Source organism: Theropithecus gelada, chromosome 7a, assembly GCF_003255815.1.
Source record: "Theropithecus gelada isolate Dixy chromosome 7a, Tgel_1.0, whole genome shotgun sequence".
Lineage (NCBI taxonomy): Eukaryota > Metazoa > Chordata > Mammalia > Primates > Cercopithecidae > Theropithecus > Theropithecus gelada.
Window position 1 is genome coordinate 10239013 of NC_037674.1, and position 20907 is coordinate 10259919.

At 36.2% G+C, this 20907-nt stretch overlaps 1 protein-coding gene across 1 annotated transcript in view; it reads right to left on the reverse strand.

Annotated features, from left to right (window-relative positions):
- Window positions 1-20907, reverse strand: part of AQR (aquarius intron-binding spliceosomal factor) — a 112790-nt gene that overhangs the window by 34749 nt on the left and 57134 nt on the right. Inside the window, exons 17-24 of the mRNA XM_025390443.1 lie at window positions 20375-20553; window positions 16744-16911; window positions 14246-14415; window positions 10537-10778; window positions 7740-7886; window positions 7084-7153; window positions 3907-4017; window positions 430-539 (exon numbers count right to left, since the gene is read on the reverse strand). Coding sequence (XP_025246228.1) covers window positions 430-539; window positions 3907-4017; window positions 7084-7153; window positions 7740-7886; window positions 10537-10778; window positions 14246-14415; window positions 16744-16911; window positions 20375-20553 — 1197 coding nt within the window. The remainder of the gene's footprint in view (window positions 1-429; window positions 540-3906; window positions 4018-7083; window positions 7154-7739; window positions 7887-10536; window positions 10779-14245; window positions 14416-16743; window positions 16912-20374; window positions 20554-20907) is intronic.

Sequence of the window (20907 nt, forward strand, 5' to 3'; positions counted from 1 at the left end):
TCAGCCTCTGGTAATTTCTATTTCAATAAATAAATCAACCTCCTAACTGGCATCTAAAATATATGCAAATTAAATACCTGCATAAGATGTGAGAAAGGAACCATTTAAAGTTGTAGTTTTGAATTGGTAACATTAAAAATTACCTCAATAAATAGAAAGCAAAAGGCAATCTGTAATTTTAAAAAGATTAACAAGATCATTCTCTTCATTAATATAATTATATGTTTGAAGACAAAATGGCATAAACATATACAATTGGAACTGACGGACATCATGACCAGATTTCTAGGTCAACATACAGTCTTAGTAAGTTACATTAGAACCTTTTAGAATTAAGTTTGAGTATTCATTGCTCTCTTCTTCTTTAATATAATAAAAGAAATAAAAAGAAAATAAAAAATCCTTTTTTTAACACTCCCATTTGCCCACCTGCTGAAATCTTTCTCTGTCTCCAGCTCTTCTTCTCCATGACCAAGACGCAGTAGGTGGCGCTCATCAATGTCTAATGCCATGATTTTCTCAAACAACTGGTTAAGGGCCTAGAGAATAAAGCAAGAAGGGTGATGACACCTTTAAACACAGCAAAAACTAGCATTTAGAAAGAATCAAAGTTGAAACACAGAAGGAAATCAGCCTTATATTAGGCCATTTATAATTTAATCAAATAATATTTATATTGATTTCTGATATTGCCATCTATGTCTATTTGGCTGTATGGATAACTAGAAAACATAAAACCACCCACCCATTAAACATCTGCTTTTAATTTATGAAACAAGAAAGGCATTGACTCAGATGCTATTTCTTCTAAGTTGTAACAATTCCTAAAATAAACAACCACACTGAGCTTCATTTCATTCAACAGCATTTCCTTGGTTTGCAGAGAACTGAAAAAGTTTTTGCAGTTGGAGAAAGACAGTAAGAAGGCAGTGAGTGCGTAGGTAGAATACATTTAAGAGGACCAGAAGGTGGAAACGTAAATTGCATCTTTTTCAAATCTTAGTCTGAAAGTCTAATGTTCTCAATATAATAAAGAGCAGAGCACTCATTCATTGCAAACTATTTATGAAAGTCATTTAAAAGTCACTACTTTCTATCTATGAAATGTTCATAATTAGGGTTCCCTCGAATCCTAGTATTCATTATCTGAACTTCTGCAGTTACAAGGTTTTACAGAAAGGCAAAAGTTTCACAGTATGGAAAGATTCACTAATTAAGGTATTATTTAAAAATGAGCTGCCATTCAAATATCTCTCCTCACTTATCACTAGTCCAACCCTGCCTATGAAGTCAACATCCAGTCTTATAAACACCTAGGTTATATAATGTAGATACAGATATCTTTTACCATCAAAATTCCAGCAATCTGAGCTCTGAAACTGAAGAGATTTAACTAACTTTTCAGAAAAATCCCCCACTATCCAAACTCTTGATACTCATCATCCAAAACTCAGCACCCAACAGAGCAGATTACATGGTGTTACTCACTATCCAAACCTTCACTATTCAAACTCAAGAACCACACAGATTTAGAGTAAAAGTAAAAACAAAAAAACAAAAAACAAAAACCCCACAAACTTGCACACTATTATCCCAAAAAAACGACATGATTTCATTGTGAATTAGAGTGATTTTGGAAAACTACTTGAATTATACATGCAAATGAAGATCTGGCACACAAAACAGTTAACTGAAGGAAAACAATCAATTTGATGGGCATCAAGGGAAATGATTTGAATTTCAAAAAACCAAGGCAGGTGTTTAGCAAGCAGAGAATTATGTGTCTATTTTTGCAAATTAATCTTTTCAATGACTGTGCTATACAAATCAATCATAAAGTAGAGGATAACTGTAGAAAGCCGTATCAAGGTATGACAAAACAGTAAAAAATATGTTAAAACAACACATGAATTATTCTTTGTTCATTCTAAGAATTTACAATAGGCATATTACAGAACAAATTTTATAAACAGAAGAAAAAAAACTTCTTTTCATAATTTGTTTCTTTTATTAAGACAAAGTCCAAATTGATCCCCCTTCAACTCCCACAAATTCAGTATATTGGATGTGTTATGTCCAATATATTATTATGTAATATGTTATTATATAATTATGTATAACATATATTCAGTATATTGGGTAAGTTTAGTACTTATAAACTTCAAAATATATAAAAATGTCAGGCAAATGAACTGAATAGTATTATTTTTAAAACCTTATAAATTAAAAGTTAATGATCACCAGAATAACTGATATTTGGCATTCCAACAACACTTGTTTTCGGAATGCTTCTGTGTATACCAATTCTTTCTAAGACTGGTCAACTGAAGTCACCACTGTTAACATAAACTCCGAGAAAAAACTTTCAGAGGTTTTGACTACCATGCAAATTTCATAATGTGCTTCAGGATGTTCTCAGAGTTGCCTGTCTCATTTTATACCAGATCTAATAAATGTTACTTGTTCTTCCCTCATTTCTGACAGCTTGAGAATGACTAACGTAGAATACAGTCCCTTCATGTAATACAGGTGTACATTTCACATGAATTTGAAATTTAATCCAGCATCAATGCACTTTAGACCTTAGTCTTTCAGGAATATTCATTCTACTAAATGAAGAAAAATGCTCCCAATAAGAGTTAATGCTTATAATCTCAAAGTAAAAGTTCTAGTTTAGTGTAGAAGAAAGGAAAAAATGGCAATTTAATTTAATCCAAATATCTAACCATATATCCAAATATAGTCTTAGCTTTTTCACGTTATGACCCTCTCCAGTAGAAATAAAAGATTGTTTTTATATATCTCTCAGTGTTGTCTCACTATAAGCAGTGATAATCCAAGAGTAGCTCAAAAGCAGATACTCCTCAACTTACAATGGGGTTACATTCCAATAAACCTATCAAAAGTTGAAAATCTCCTAAGCTGAAAATACATTTAACACACCTAACCTACTGAACACCACAGCTTAGCCTAGCCTATGTAAAACATACTCAGAACACATATATTAGCCTATACCTGGGCAAAATCATCTAACACAGTGTGCCTATTTTATACTGAAATGTTGACTATCTCATATAATATATTAAATAGTGAAATAAGAATGACAAACAGAATGGTTGTATGGGTACCTGAAGTATAATTTCTGCTGAATTCATATTGCTTTCACACCACCATAAAGTCAAAATATTATAGGTCAGAATAAAAGTCGAACCAAAAGTCAGGAACCATCTGTACCAATTAGCCTTTCCCGGTATTCTGTAGTACCCATGATCAGATTTTCATACAAGGAGAAATCATCTATTAATACATTCATTTCATGAATCCCCTGCTCCTTCCTTGTTAGGAACAAGTGCTCAATACCGCAAGGAAGAACCAGCACTCAGACAAAAAGTTTTCTCAGCAAGGCAATTTACTTCTGCAGGTGGGTGCTACCTGCATCAGTCACATTCACAAGAGCACACCGAACAAAGGAGAGAAGGGTTTTTACTCCTAACGCAACCCCTATATCTGTGTCCTTTCCCCATTGGCTGGAGTAAGACTGCACAATCTAAACTACCCTGATTGGCTAAAACTTAAGCTTTTCTAAATATGGTCACCGTGTGACGGGGAAGCAAGGGAGACGAGGGGGTCCTCGTGGGACCTAGGAGCTAATGCATTCCCAAATAAGGGAGAGAATGTGAGCCACAAACCGGCTGAGACTTAGGCATGCCAGAATATGTTAGGGAACAGGTAGGCCAGGCTCAGAAAAATGGAGAACAAAGAATGAAGAAACTAGATTTCTTGAAGAGGAACTTATTGTGTCCCACCCTTACCTCCCCCACCAACCCCTAACCTGTATGCACGCATGCGCGCGCGTGCACACACACACACACACGCGCACACACACACAAATACAGAGTCATTTACCTGATTGGAATGAGTAACAATTAGAGTCCTCTGTTCTGGGAAATTATGGTAGATGTTAGATATGATCTGAACTGCCACATCTGTTTTGCCTGTACCAGGTGGGCCCACAACCTAAAAAGAAGATGAACATATAGTAAACTACTAAGTCATCACAGTTATCACACATTGTTAGAAAATGTGAAGTACAGACCTGAAAGATAAAATTAACAAATTCAGTAGATGGGCCCAATAATAAAATGAACAGGATAGAGGAAGAGTTGGTGAACTTTGAGATAGATCAGTAAGCTACACAACCTGAATAACAGAAAAAAAGATTGAAAAAAAATAGAGACCCAAGAATCTATAGAACAACATTAACAAGTCTAACACTCATGTCAACAAATTCTAAGAAGGAGAGGAACAAGAGTATGGCATAGACAAAATTTTCGAAAAATCATGGCTGAAAATTTCCTAAATATGGCAAAAGACATAAATCTACAGATTCAAGCAGCTCAGTGAACCCCAAGAGAATAACCCCAAAGAAATCCAAGCTCAGATATACCAAAATTCAATGGTTAAAAACAAAAAGCAAAGAAAAAGAATCCCGATAGCAACCAGAGAAAAATGATACATTATATATAACAAAAAGATATTTAAAATGACTTTGGATTTGTCATCAGAAAACATGGAAATCAGAAGAAGTGTAATAACACTTAAAGTGCTAAAAGGAAGAACTATCAAGCCACAATTCTATGTCGAGGTGAAATATCTTTTATGAAGATGAATTAGAGACATTCTTGCATGAAGAAAAACAAAACTAACTCATATCTAGTAGACATGTTATAAAAAGTGGTTAAAAAAAAAAAAAGTTCTTCAGACAGAAAGAAAATGCTACCAGAGGAAACTTGGAATATCAAGAATATAGAATAAACAGCAAATATAGTAAGAGGCTATTTTTTCCTCTAGAGTTCTTTAAAATACGTATACAGGTGAAACCAAAAATTCTAATACTACGTGATGGTATCTTAATGTATTTAGATGTACCACACAAAACAACTACAATATAAAAGGGGAAGGAAGGTAAAGGAATCTTTATGGGAGTAAGTATTTGCCATTCAACCTGAAGTGACATAATACTGATTGTAAGTAGGCTTTGAAAAGTTAAGTATATTGCAAATTCCTAGAGCAGCCACTAAGAAAACACTACACCCAAAAATATAATGAAAGAATATGATAGGCCAGGCGCAGTGGCTCACACCTGTAATCTCAGCACTTTGGGAGGCTGAGAGAGGCAGATCACTCGAGGCCAGGAGTTCAAGACCAGCCTGGCCAACATAGTGAAAACCAATTCTCTACTAAAAATACAAAAATATCAGCTGGCCGTGGTGGTGCACACCTGTAATCCCAGCTACTCAGGTGGCTGAGGCACAAGAATCATTTGAACCTGAGAAAGCAGAGGTTGCAGTGAGGTAGGATGGTGGCACTACACTTCAGCCTGGGCTACAAAGTGAGACTGTCTCAAAAAAAAAAAAAAAAAGAAAAAGAAAAAAAAACAAATATAATAAATAAAAACGTAATACTCAAATAACACAATGGAAGGCAGGAAAAGGGAAACAGAAGAATACAAAATAAAGGGAACAAATAGAAAATAAATAAAAAATGATAGGCCTAAATCCAAATGCGTCCATTAATTTGCATTAAATGTGAATAGTCTAAACACCAAAAGACAGAGACTCTCAGAATGGATAAAGCAACATACCTAAAGTATATGCTGTTTATAAGAAACTCACCTCAAATATAACGACAAATAGAAGTAAAATGATAGAAAAAGAAATATCGTGCAAACACAACTTAAAAGAGAGCTGCAGTAACAATATTAATATCAGACAAAGTAGACTTCAGAGCAAAGAAAACTTCCATCAATGAAGACACACACTACATAATAATAAATGGGGCCAATTCACCATGACAACATAACAACCTTAAAGGTGTGAAGCACTTATCCATGAAGCTTCAAAATACATTAAGCAAAAATTGACAGACCTAAAGGAGAAACAGACAAATTCATAGTGAGAGACTTCAATAGTCTGCTTTCAGTAATCGACAAAACAACAGACAGAAAATCAGCAATGATAGAGAAAAATTAAATAATAACATCAATGAAATGGATCTAATTGACATTTACAGGACAACCCACTCCAAAACAACAGAATACACATTATTTTCAAGTGCACATGAAATAGTCACCAAGAGAGATCATATGCTGGGCCATAAAACAAATTTTAACAAATTTAAAAAGCAAAAACCAAAAAATTAAAATCATACAATATATTCTCTGACCATAATAAACTTTGACCAGAAATCAGTAACTGGAAGATTACAGGGAAACCTCCAAATACTTAAAAATTAAACACACTTCTAAATCAGTTGTCAGCAGATTTTTTCTGTAAAGAGCCAGAGAGGAAGCATTTTCGGCTTTGCAGGCTAAGCAATCTGTGTTGCAAGTACTTATCTCTGCCACTGCAGCACAAAAATGGCTATAAGCAATGCAGAAAACAAATGGATGATATATTTGCTAATTATCCTAATTTGATCATTACACAATATATACAGTCATCAAAACATCACATCATACCCCATAAATATGCACAATCATGTCAATTAAAAATAAAACAAAACCATGTTATAATAAAACTATGAACACTGAAGTGAGCAGCAAGATCTTTAAATGCATAAGAACCTACACTTGCTTATAAACACTTAAATTCAGCAGGGTTGCTATACTTCAAATAGAACACATTCTAAAATCTGTTACTTACTTCTAGTCTTAATCTATGTTTAAAAAAAAAAAAAAAAAAGGTGTGGCTGGGTGCGGTGGCTCACGCCTGTAATCCCAATACTTTGGGAGGCCGAGGTGGGTGGATCACCTGAGGTCAGGAGTTCGAGACAAGACTGGCCAACATGGCAAAACCTTGCCTCTACTGAAAATACAAAAAATTAGCTGGGCATGGTGGCGGGTGCCTGTAATCTCAGCTACTTGGGAGGCTGAGGCAGGAGAATCACTTGAACCTGGGAGGCGGAGGGTGCAGTGAGCTGAGATCGCACTACTGCACCACTGCACTCCAGCGTGGGCAACAAGAGCGAAACTGTGTCTCAGAAAACAAACAAACAAACAAACAGGTATAACAACTATCTTACCATAGTCAGCCCAGGCTGCATTCCAGCACGGATGGCTTCTATCTGTGTATGAGTGAACTGAATCGTATTACTGCAAGTAAGAGTAAATAAAAAGTTGGTACAGATAAATGATACTTAGTATAATACAAATTTAGACAACAATGACCAGTGGTCTAAACATCTGCTCTGTATTTACCCCAGTTCTCTCAATCTCTTCTGAATGACTCCCTTCCCCTCTACCCTCCAACACAGACAATTAAAATGGAATTATAGTTACTTTTCAGTACTTAGCCGATCTCAGACCTCATTTGGAGTGCCAAAGTTCTAGTTCCCATTCTAATACTAAATATAATTCCAACTTACCAGTTATGGAACACATGCATTAGGGCTACTGCTGTATGTAACATAGGCTCATGAAGTAAGAACCCTTTGCTCAAATTAAGGTAGCCCTCTAACATTTATTTCTCATAGTACCTGAAAATGTTTCTTTTTGAAATATGACTACAGAATGGCCTAAAATGTCAGTTATTCAGCTGACTGACAGAATAGAAAGAAAGGGGGTTCAGAAACAGGAGTTTTGTGGAGTTGTAAAAGAAACAAAATTTAAAAACATTCCTAATCCAGCTGAAATGGCAAACTATTATCATTATTACAATTAGAATAGGTAGTAAAATTACCGTTTGGGTTGATTATAAGGATAAGGACCCCTATTAGGAATAACATGGGGCTCAACAATTAAGGTTTTTGCCTCCTCGGTGTCTTCATCTTCCACATCCGCATCTTTCCTTTTCTTCCCTTTTCCACTCCTTACTGGGAAAGTTATCCTACGAGACCAAAACTTTTGTTCATTTTTACAATTAACAAGGATTTACTGAGTACCTATCTGGTACATGACATTGTAGGCACAATAATCACAGGAGTAAGAAACATTTCTGGCTTAAAGGAACTCACTATCTGTATGTAAACTCTGAAAATGGTAGAGTTATAAGCACTAAAGTGTTGAGAGTTTTCAGATTTAAAAAAGTAATCCAGTTAACGGAGATTTAAGGGAGAATTTAAAGAAACATTAAATACTATGTCATGTGCATTGTAAAGTGTTTTATTCATTGTCCTTCATTTAATCAGAAAAGTATTTCATGGGACAGATGGCATCTAAGATGAGTCTCAAAGAATTTAGGCATTCAAAGACAGGAAGACGTTCCTGGAAGAAAGAAGCAACAGCAGAGGCCAAGTACAAGCAGCGTATTTCACCTGAACATAGAGGAAAAATAAGGCTGAAGAGACAGAAGCCTTGTTATGACAGGAACCTTGTAATGACACATCTAGAATATGAAGCTTTTAAGGCAGAGGGTCATAACCTGGGGTTAGGAGGTAACTCCCCACAGATACCTCAGGGAAGTCAATGAACTCCCTAAAATTGAACTAAAAAATTCATTCTCTATGTGTACTTTTTCCAGTTGCCTTTCACATTCTAAAAAACTAGATAACACCAAAGAATGCTAAGAGCCAATGAGGCTAAGTGGTCAGTACTCATTTTGGTAAGAAACAGGAGCAATCAGCTTTTTAGCTAGGCAGTGAATAGCTCTAGCAGTAAACCATGTAATGGATTCTAGTGAGGTGAGATATGGAGGAAAGATTTTCCTACCATAAAGACTGCTGAGGGCCTAAAGAGGGAGCAGTACAAATGGCACATGAAAAAACTATCCTTAGCAGGGAGCGTTAGCTCATGCTTGTGATCCCAGCACTTTGGGAGGCCGAGGCAGGTGGATCACGGGGTCAGGAGATCAAGACCATCCTGGCTAACACGGTGAAACCCTGTCTCTACTAAAAATACAAAAAAAAAGAAAATTAGCTGGGTGTGGTGGCAGGTGCCTTGTAGTCCCAGCCACTCGGGAGGCTGAGGCAGGAGAATGGCGTGAACCCAGGAGGCAGAGCTTGCAGTAAGCAGAAAGTACATGCCACTGCACTCCAGCCTGGGCAACAGGCAGACAGACAACTATCCCCAAGGCGGAATCTCTGAGATATAGCAGGAGTTTTATGGGAGTAAAAAGATTCAAAAATAATGCTGAGATTTCAAGATGGCGGAGTAGAAAAATGTCTTTGCCAGAAATAGGATTAGGAAAGTATGGAAGACTAGGTTTGGTATATAAAGGATATGTGTATTTAACATGTAGAATTATTATTATTATTTTGAGATAGAGTCTTGCTCTGTCACCCAGGCTAGAGTGCAGTGGTGTGATCATAGCTCACTGCAGCCTCACACTCCTGGGTTCATGTGATCCTCTCACCTTAGCTTCCTGAGTAGCTGGGACTGCAGGCACATACCAAATCTTGCTAATTTTCATTTTTTTTATATAGAGATGAGGTCTCAGTTGCCTAGGGTGGTCTGGAATTCCTGGCCTCAAGCAATCCTCTCAACTTCACCTCCCAAAGTGTTGGGATTACAGGCATGAGCCACCAAACCTGGCCTGTTATTTTATTTACATATATATATATATATTACTGTTTGGGTTGATTATATACATTATTATTTATATATTTATATATATAAATATTTAACAATCAGTTGAAAGCTGTGTGTTTTCTAATTTGTAGCTAAGAAAGTAATCTGTGGGCTACCACCCGTAGGTATCTAGATGAAGGAATTCAGGGAGTAACAACCAATTATTTCAGGTGCTTTGTTCTGTTTTCACTTAAATTTTAAGACCAGAGCTAATTTAACATTAAATATGACTACTGTGAGTATTTATTTCATTTATTGAGAGATGAGGTCTTCCTCTGTCACCCAGGCTGGAGTACAGTGGCACAATCATAGCTTAATGCAGCCTTAAACTCCTGGGTTCAAGCAATCCTCCTGCCTCAGCCTCCTGAGTTCCTGAAATTACAGGTGTGTGCCACCATGCCCAGCTACGTTTTAAAATTTTTTTAGAGATGGGGGTCTCGCTATGTTGCCCAGGCTGGTTTTGAATTCCCAGCCTCAAGCTGTCCTCCTGCCTTAGCCTCCCAAGTCACTGGGATTACATGCATGAGCCATTGTGCCCAGCTATACTGTGAACATTTCAAATTTGTGAAAGCAAGCAAAGTTAAAAGAAAGAAAGATTTTTTCCCTAAAAACAAAGTTCAACATCCCACAGCTGTATTAGTTGAGAAACATACCAGACTATGCATAAATGCAAAGACATATTTTAGTCAAATGCTATAAATATATTTATATAGTTCTCTGCAGACAGTAAGTGTTTACTGATCCCTTATTAGGCATTAGGCTACTTTTATTGTGGTCTTAAAACAGCTTGTGCCCTAAGAAATAGATTCAAATATATTAAAGTTATCCCAGTGATTGCACGGTGAAGGTAGGGACTGCTGAAACAAAATTCAGACATAGTACTCAAAACTCACTTTAGCTAACAATCCTGATGGCATAACACACATTGACTACAGAATGCTGGAGAGGGGCATACCCAGTTCTGACTTTACCTGAAAGGGGGTATTTGTAGAGCAGGGTCTTCTACAGTTACTTTAACATTATGACCAGGGAAGCTGGCTTTTAAATGCTCAATGGAGAGAAATGTATCATTGAAATCAAGAGTGGCAATCTGATTGGGCATTTTTGAATAATGTGCGCTACTTGGGTCCCCATAACCTAAAATGATATCATGCAGCCAGTCAGGTACCACACAATCAGTATTCATCAGGTTCCGAATAGTCTCCAGCACAGCCTGTCAGTAAAAGGACAGAAAAAGATTGTGTCAGTGAGACATCTCAAACATTTGCACTTACTGGAATGCAGAGCTGGCTGCACTAATCCAGAATTCCTGAGTGTTTCAGAGCAAGAAGCTATTTTCCGCTGGCTGACAGGTGTTTGGCTAGACTGAATCAACAGCTATATTTTCAGCTGATACCACACACTGAGTTAAACAAAAGACCAAACTTAGCAAGAACAGTTTATCCATTAAGAGTTCACTTAAACAGAATGACATAAATAAATTTACCATTTGACTCCTACTGAGTAGGATGAAAACCAGACTCAGGTCGATATAGCAGTAAGAAAACAATATAGAACAATCCCTTAGAGAAAATACTTCCTCTCAGAAACTCCTGGAGGTTTTCCCTCTTTATACTCCATAGTCCTTTAATGCTAAAATCACACACAACCAGAAGCACATTAATGTATGCTTCAATTGTGATGAAACCTCACAATTTAGAAAACTAAAATTAGCACTGTGAGAAGAAATAAAAAATAAAGTGAACAAAATCATAAAAATAAAGGAAATATCAAATAAAATTTCAGAAGGAAAGAATCAGGACTACAACAAAAGGTCATTATAGTAGTTAGCATATATACTGTCAAAAATAATTCCAAAAAGCTAAGGGAAATTCTTAGACTTTCCAAAAATCATTTCAACAAAGTGATCTATCTCACATATAGAAATTTGGAGGCTAGGCTATCAATTTCAAAGAATAAAATAACCAAACCGACAATTTTTAAATCATAACTATTATACAACTTTTAAAAATGATAAGATAGTATATGTTAATCACACCCTTAATCATGTTGCCTTGCTTTATGTTCTTACACTTATCACTACCTGAAATTCTCTTGTTCAGGTACTTGGTTATTTGTTTTAACCCTACTATCCCTACTATCATTTGTTTAATCCCTACTAAAATATAATTCCCACAAGAGTAGGGATCTAGACCAGTTTAAATATGGAACGGGTGAATGAATGAATACCCAAATGAGTATATTCACATAACAATGATGAGTAAGATCAGTGCTCTGCCCTCTAAGGAAATTACAGTTTTAGTAGCAAGATAAAATATGTCCTTAACTGTAACAAAAAGCAGCAGAATGTGGTAAACAGTAAAGAATGTTATAAAATACAATGGGAACAAAGTTCACAGTAAATGAGAGATGGATGCCGGGGACACTTAACATTAGGAAAGGTTTCATGGAGGAAAGTGGTATTTTTATTGAACTAAAGTAAAAGATTTGTGAAGGAGCTTTGATTTATTTCATCATGAATAGGAAGTCAAAGAAATGTTCTGAGAAGGAGAGTAAAATGATCAGTGTCACACAGTAGGGAAACATATGAAAAACAGGTGACTGGCTATGAGGAGACTCAAGGGTAGACAAAGAGGGGGCTATTATAACTGTCTAGGCAAAAAATAAAGTATCCAGATTAGCACAGGTTGTACAAACTGGAAAAGAGAAAAGGCAATAAATGAGCGATGCTACACAGGTACATAATGAAACACCAAAGACACTAAAAGAGCATTCTTTTTTTCCTAAACATAGGCAAGTTAATCATTCCCCCTCTTTCTTGGATCAGAAACTAAATCCCTCCTTTGAACTTTCAGGACACTTTCATCCACAGTCTTTTTATGGCTTTTGATACCTTCTAACTGTTCATGGTAAGCATTTGTCTAGATTTCTAACTTCTCTAAAGGTGTAAGTTATATCTGATTCATCTTCATAAGCTTCATTTTAGCACAATATCAGACTTACAGTAGGCACTAAATAAAACAGTCAAACATATGAGTATAAGAAAATAATTTTTTAGTTTTCAGTAAAGTAACTGAGATTTATTTACTGAAAACTGAACAACTGTGACAGTCATAGGTACTATAAAACTTGGAAACTCTTAGATTTCCTCATCCTTTGTTCACTCAATAAATGTTTATTAAGAATATACTATATAATAGGCACAGTTCTAGGTGCTAAGGACACGCTGGAGAACAAAACAAAGACCCTGCCCTCATAGATTTGTTTGCTTCATTGCTTTCTAATGGAGAATTCAGATACATAACAAATGTATAATCATCAGTTACGATAAGGGCTCTGAGGAAAAATATAGGGAATAGGGTAGAGAATGATAAGAAGATGCTACTTTAGGTAAGGTTGCCAGGGAAGGCTTCTCTTAGGAGGTGACATTGAAAAAGAGTTGCCCATGTCAGGTGAGGAAATGAACTATGTAAATACCTGGGGATAATTATCTAAGGAAAAGGAACACCATGTGAAAAGTCTTGGATTATTTTAAAAAACAGCAAAAATGACAGTGTGACTGACATGGAGTGAATAAGGAAAAAGTGTTAGAAAATGATGTTGGGAGAGGCAGCCAGAAGACAGAAAATGATAGGGCCTTTTGGATTATGGTAGGAACTTTCTAATGTGATGGAAAAACATAAAAGAATGTTAAGTGGGGGTATCAAGGTATCTTTCACATTTTAAAAGGATTATTCAGCCATTATGTGGATATGTGTAAGGGGAGGAATAGACAAGAGGCAGGGATGTGTGAGATAAAGGTGTCTTGGACATGGCATCAGCAGAGGTGATGAGCTAATCAGACTCACTGATGGATTAGAGGTAGAGTATGAGACAAAGAGAAATCAAGGATATCTCCACTTGTGTTCAACAACAGGGAGAGATGAAGAACAAGTTCTGCTGTTTGAAAAGTTTTCTTTTTTTCAATCACAACAACAGGGTTACATAAAAGTAATAAAGTGATAGGAACCTCTAAGAAGTACTGCACTTTCGGAGAAAGAGAAAAGCAAGGCATTCTTTCTACAAAAGCTACATATTATCAAATGCTAGAATTGTTCAATGTTTAAGTTTTATAATATAGTTTCAAATAATGGTTTTAAAAAACTATCCTTTAATAAAAATCTTCTCCCCACAAAGTTATTCTGAAAGTAAAACTTTGAGCCACCAAACTTCCCTTTCCTACTAATGACTAAAAATATATTATATCATATAGTAATTCAGAGCCTTGAGGTTCCATATCTGTCTTCTTAAAGTGACTTGGAAGTATACCTACTTTTGATTCAAAAAAGCAGCCCCAGTAAACAAGTAAGCAAGCTTTCCTTCACTTCACAACAGGGCATTAGCTGAGTACCTAATATACAAAAAGCAAAAAAGGAGGTGGACCCTTAATAACATGTGGATTCATCTATATTTCAAGTTTCTAAACTCCTCAAAAGACAAAATAATTTAACAAATCAATTTCTTTAAATTTTTATATTTCATCAATGTTAAAAGTTTAAGAGGACTGCTTATAGTAAAAATAAAAGCAGTAATTATTATTTTCTTAACAAATCTTCCTCTAACCAAATATCTTTGTATTTACGTCATAAAAGTTACTTAAATTATGACATAGTACTTTTAGTTACATAGCCCCCAAATTACCTTAAAGTTATTTTCCTTTGGTTTTCTCCTCATTATTATATTAAAAGTTTCATACACATCCTCTGCTCCATTCTGTATAGTACTGGTCATATCTTGTTGATACTGGTTTGGATCCAAAAACACTCTAAATGTCCTTGATTCTCCTCTAAGATTGGGTCTGGGTTCAGGTCCTGGACAATTTGAAAAAGTTTGTTAAATAAAATATATATTTTTCAAATATCAAAGTAAGTCAACAGTATTTTTTTCCAGAAATGGTGAGTAAATGGTTCAGGCTTAACTCCAACCATTTTTCCCAAACTAGAATGCGCCCACTCACCCACGTCAATTCTAAGCTGAAAGTATTTTCTTCTTTCTCTAAATTCTTACTATTTCCTTCCATAGCAGTCATGTAACGTTTACGATGCAATGCCATGACTTGCAATAATTTGTACACACACTCAGAAGCCACACACTTAGAAGTCAAAGAACTTTACTTTTGTCACTCATAGCTCCCACTACTGCTTTACCTACAGTAAGTATTCAATAAATATTTTCTAATTAAATATATGTATTTTAGAATTTAAGGCATAGTTTTCTATTCCTTAATTTGACAGAGGTTTATCACTTTTCTCATCCTTCCACATTCCATACCTAATATAACCAGCACGAAAAGAAATTTCGCATACACAGAAATGTAGGATGCTAATGGTTGAAAGCCCAGAGCCTTTTCTTTCCTCTCTGACATATCTCCTCTTCTGGGCATGCGGGGTGGGGTGGGTCTTAGACCTCCAACTTTGGTTCTATTATATGGCCTTATGCTTACTCCATCCATTTTCCATTCCCTTCTCCTATTTTCTTTTATTCTAGAGATAAATAACCTAATCATCAGCAGTTTAACAACGATATAATCTCTAAACCACAGATGGCAGAAACTGACTGAAGTTTCAAAAGAAGTTTAACAACCGGCGGGGCATAGTGGCTCATGCCTGTAATCCCAGCACTTTGGGAGGCAGAGGCTGGTGGATCATGAGGTCAAGAGACCGAGACCATCCTGGCCAACATGGTGAAACCCTGTCTCTACTAAAAATACAAAAATTAGCCAGCATGGTGGCAGGCGCCTGTAGTCCCAGCTATTAGGAAGGCTGAGGCAGGAGAATCACTTGAACCCAGGAGGCAGAGGTTGCAGTGAGCCGAGATTGCGCCACTGCACTCCAGCCTGGTGACAGAGTGAGACTCCATCTCAAGAAAAAAAAAGTTTAACAACCAAATTATAAAATAAGCACTAGACATGTATGCAGTTGTAATTTAATAATAAGTATTATAAAGGAAGTCAGGACAACAGAAGAAAAAATTTCAAAGGGATAATAAGTGATACACATAAGAAATCAAGTAACTAATTTTGTAAAGCAGTATTTTTAAATGAGGTAAAGTTGGCATCTTATGCAGGGTAATTCTTTTAGTTCTGTTCTGATATTTAGCATCCCTGGCTCATAGTTACCTAAGGCCAAGAGCCTACCATTCCTCACTTCTATCCCAGTCATTTGAAAACCTAAATATCACTATGCATTTCCAAACGAAGGACAGTATTGTTCCCAATTAAGAACCACCACTACAATGAATTAAAACAGTCAAATTTAAGAAGAAAAAATATACCATTCAACACAAAAAAAGCTTAGACAACTGTAAGAAGTATTTAGTGTTTCTTAAAAAAAAAAAATGTCAAGTACTATATATTTTAAAAAGCTTTGAATAAAGATGATTTCAAAAGGTCCTGTCCCAGAGTTCAAGACCAGCCTCGCCAACATGGTGAAACCCTGTCTCCACTAAAAATACAAAAATTAGCCAGGCGCGGTGGCAGGCATCTGTAATCCCAGCTACTCGGGTGGCTGAGGCAGAATTGGTTGAACCTGGGAGGCAGAGGTTGCAGTGAGCTGAGATCACGCCATTGCACTCCAGCCTGCATGACATTGGGGGAAAAAAAGAAAAAAAAAAGATACTGTCCTTTCCAATATCCAACATAGAAGTTTTTTAACTGGCCGGGTGCAGTGCTGGCTCATGTCTGTAATCCCAGCACTTTGGGAGGCCGAGGCAAGTGGACTGCTTCATCTCAGGAGTTTGAGACCAGCCTGGGCAACATGGGGAAATCCCATCTCTACCAAAAACTACTAAAATTTACTGGGCATGGTCACACATGCCTATGGTCCCAGCTACTAGTGGGACTGAGGCTGGAGAATCGCATGCACCCAGAAGGCAGAGGTTGCAATGAGCTGAGATGGCGTCACTGCTCTCCAGCCTGTGTGACACTGTGAGATTCTGTCTCGGGGAAAAAAAAAGTTTTGAAACCATGTTACCTATATCTAAAACTGCATGGTAGGTACCCTAGACATATTTGATACAAAATCTTTTGTCAATTTAGTAGGTAAAACAACTAAAAAATATCTAAGAAGCAAAAAAGGAAAAAAGGCAAAGAAATGTATCATTCTATACACATACTCTTTCAAAAATATATGCCACCATACCATCTTCAATGACACGTCCTTTGTCATCCAGCATGCCCTGAATTTCACAGCCTCTGACATAAACCAGGCCAACCTGCTCAATAAAAGGTCTCCTCCGGTCAAACTTAGTGCCATAAGGTTTTGTGGGACGTACAGTAATTAAAAAGCATACATCATGCTTACGAAGACCTGGTAAGACATAAAGACATTTCCATTTATTAGAATTTCATTGTTTTCAGTCTTTTGTAGGCAAATTCTTATTTGCCTCTCTACCTCTTATCTTTGGTAGAGAGATATCATGAGTGACCAACGATTATTATCGCATTGTAACACAATTATGGGCTTTTCTATAATCTTTAATACTCAATATTTCATAGCATTAATTGAAATGAAAACCTCTTTATATTAAAATTAGAAACATTCATGCCATGAATATATTACTGAATAAGCCCTCCAAGTCATGCTACAGCTCCAAAATTGGATGTTCGTCATCATTCTTATTTTTAACATTCTTAATAAGTAACCAAAAATATGGCTGGCATATAATCCATCTATAGCATATTTAGCAGGTTTTTAATATCAGTTTAAACTATCTATCAGTGTCATTCCAAAGACAGCCTAATTGTATTTCACTAAAACAGGTCAACTCAAGAATAATTCATCAAGGCAAAAAAGTATTGTTTACAGATACGATTTTGAGAAAGAAGGCTGAATATATTTGGCAAATACTGAACATTTTTATAAGTGAATGTCAAGAAATAGGACACTTGTGCCAAAGTCCATAGTTTCTTGGTCACTAGACCCAATAATGAATTCAACGGGCTTCCCAGTTCCATTAAAAGTAGAGAAACTGGAAGACAAGGATATAAAATTAGACCTCACAGCATGTAATGCTACACCACTTAATCTTCATTCCATTTCCAATGCTTTTGTTAGCCATTATATGACATAAATGTAAATGTAAACAGTCTGCTTGCTCATAACCTTGTTAACAACAAACACAATGAAATCAAATCAACAATGTGGGTATATGGCCAATAGTACTGAAAATATTTTGGTTTGTTTTAATTGGGGGACTGGTTAGAGTACGGGTAAAAGTAGAAATAATAACTCTATTCATAATACTGATTTAATTATTTCCCAATAAATTCTGTGCAAAGCAGCAAGAGTAGTAATAAGAATGAATGGGAACGGTTCTACTATCTGAGTTGTATTACTTGTGTGACATCTGATCTGTACAGCTCATTAAAACTTCTAAGTCTTAAAGCCAAAGAAGTGGTCCTGAGAAGTCATTTATCCTCCACCAAGATAGGAGGTACTTTTTGGCATCACTGAGGGATGACCTCTTGTTCCTTCCTAAAGCAAACCACTTTCCTCTGGGACATCTTAGATCCACATTTTTTAAAATCCTGTATTTCAATGAGCTCAACTCTATCTGTCCTTGCAACCATTTGTATCCACCCTATCCTAGCCGTGCTTTCTGGAGCAAATCTGGCATTTCCATTTCATGAATTCTGTTTCCTTAACTTTAAGTGAGAATATTGAAGAAGATAAGGGCTTGAGGTTCACACCTTTTCAAAGGGAGAAGAGGAATGTTTTATGGTATTTAGTTTAATAATCTTTAAAATTTACTTTTATAAAACAATATTCAGCCGGGCGCGGTGTGGCTCATGCCTGTAATCCTAGCACTTTGGGACGCTGAGGCGGGTGGATCACAAGGTCAGGAGTTCAACACCAGCCTGGCCAAGATGGTGAAACCTCGTCTTTAGTAAAAATACAAAAAATTAGCTGGGCGTGGTGGTGGGTGCCTATAATCCCATCTACTCGGGAGGCTGAGGCAGAGAACTGCTTGAACCCGGGAGGTGGAGGTTGCAGTGAGCCGAGATTGTGCCACTGTACTCCAGCCTGGGCAACAGAGTGAGACTCTGTCATTTAAAAAAAAAAAAAATCATTATTGTTTACAGAATCTCTCCTTTTTGCTCCCATTTTCTATTTGGCTATCCTATCTGTGATCAATATAGGGGCTGGTTTTTGGCCCAGGCCTCCCAGAAAACACTTTTCTCTCCATCACACCCCAGACTATCACTCATCCCACAATGCCCTATTGTGCCCTATCTTGCCCATCAAAATGTACCCATTCCACTTCTCATTCTACCAGAGGCTGATGTTTAAAAGAAAAAAAGACTGCCTCATGTCCTTCTGAAAGCAGTCAGTAATGGGGAATGTGGCCTGTTTTTAAACATCCTTTTGTTTTCCTTAACACCAAAATGCGGACCTCTCATCTATAAATTCCTATAGAGTCCATTAAAATAAACAAAATTCCAACCATTTACTACTTCTGGGGGTACGCAGTAAGTTATCTCAGTTTATTTCCCACTGTGTAAAACAGTGTTTAATATCTCCTTAAGCTTCAAGGAATAATAAATATGAGGTCTTCTCCAGCAACTTAATGGCTTTCTCGGGGTTCAGCAATAGTAAAGGCGCACATTATTCTGGATGAGTAATACACAGAATGAAACTCTTTTGAAGAATACAAGAGTTATAAAAACAATCTGTCACAAACTATACCCACTACCGTAGGCACTTGTTAAACATTTGGCTAGCTCTGTTGCCGGATTCCTTCAGAATTCTTTGATAACAATATAGTTCCCATGATTATAAACAGCTACACTGGTAGTAATAATTTCTGAAAACAGATCCATTAAGGGGCTATCCCTTTCCTTCTGGCATGCCAAGAAAGTAAAAGGAGGTAAAACCTACTGACTACTGTTTCTCAAAACAGGGCATCAAGTAAGACCTCTCACAGGACAGCTGGGAGAAAAATATAAAACTGCCTAATAGAAATCAGTTCATATGTCACTTCTGGCAGAGGTCCTACCACTTTAATTCTATTGGACTTAGTAATTTTGAACATATCTGCCTCCAAAACAAATTAATTTTGACATGGAATTCTCATCCTTAAAATCTTGCCTAGCAAAAAATAGGAGGAATAACTCCTTTAATTTCTTTGCAATTATTATATATCCTTGAGTACATTTGATTTCACTGATTCTTTAGCCTTTCTGCCTTAGGTGCAAATAAACTATTATTTATTTCTGAGTTGTTTCACTATAGCCCCGACCACCCCCACATTCTTTGAGCTTGCCTAATTTTGATTTTGTATTTTTATTTTCCACAAAGTGTATGTATTTCTATTCTTTTCACCTTGGCTTTTATTTTTTGAAAAATACCAATTTTCCTTACTGCTCTGCATGTCTGCATGTTATATGTGGGCTTTCTCCCCACTCTTTGGTGAACACTAATATTTTTATTCTTTTATATTGATCCCACAAATCCATAAATATTATCTTGCTAAATTTAAGACTTAAAATGCTCTCCTCTAGTCTTTGCAAACTTCAGTTTTCAAAACTTTGATATGTATGCAATTTTATCCTTTTTATTAAAATATTAAGATACCTAAATATTCTTGTATGATCCCTGGTATTTTTAAAACTAATAATTAGAAAGTTGCTATTCTTTAAATCAAATTTCAAGGATAAAGTTTAATAAAAGCTTAAAAGGATAACATTTAGTAAAAGTACTTTGTTAATGCTCTAAGTGAAAGTTCATAACAAGGCAAAAGGTAATGTCACTTTTTGAAATACAAAATTACCTTCCCATTCATCTTTGATGTGATCTCTGACATTCAGATTTATGGTAACATCTGCACGAACTCGGGTTGGCCAGTTTTCACCTATGTTGGGTTTGGCCACTTCAACAACAGTGAAAGCCACAATGGGCTGAGCCATTCGCGCCCAACCACCAAACACTACACCGCCATATTCAGATTGCCTAAAACCAAAGAAATGGATGGTTACTCAAACAAAAAATAATTTATCCCCAACTTTTAGACAAGTAAAACTAGTAAGTAGGAATACTGTTCAGCTAGTATTTAAGTCCTAATATTAGTAACCCCTATTTCTTAACTTAAACCTTTAACTCTCAAAGTATACAAAGTATATATGATAGCATGAAACAGGTACATGATAGTATGAAACAGGCAAATGTGGTCCAGAAAAGAAACAGAAGTAGAGGAATATCTCCTCCCCAACCTAAGAAAAAAGCTAACCCTATGTATGTAAGAGCGTTCTGGGGCTGAGCCATTTTATCAAAGAAATAAATAATGTAGCACACTTAGTTTTATTT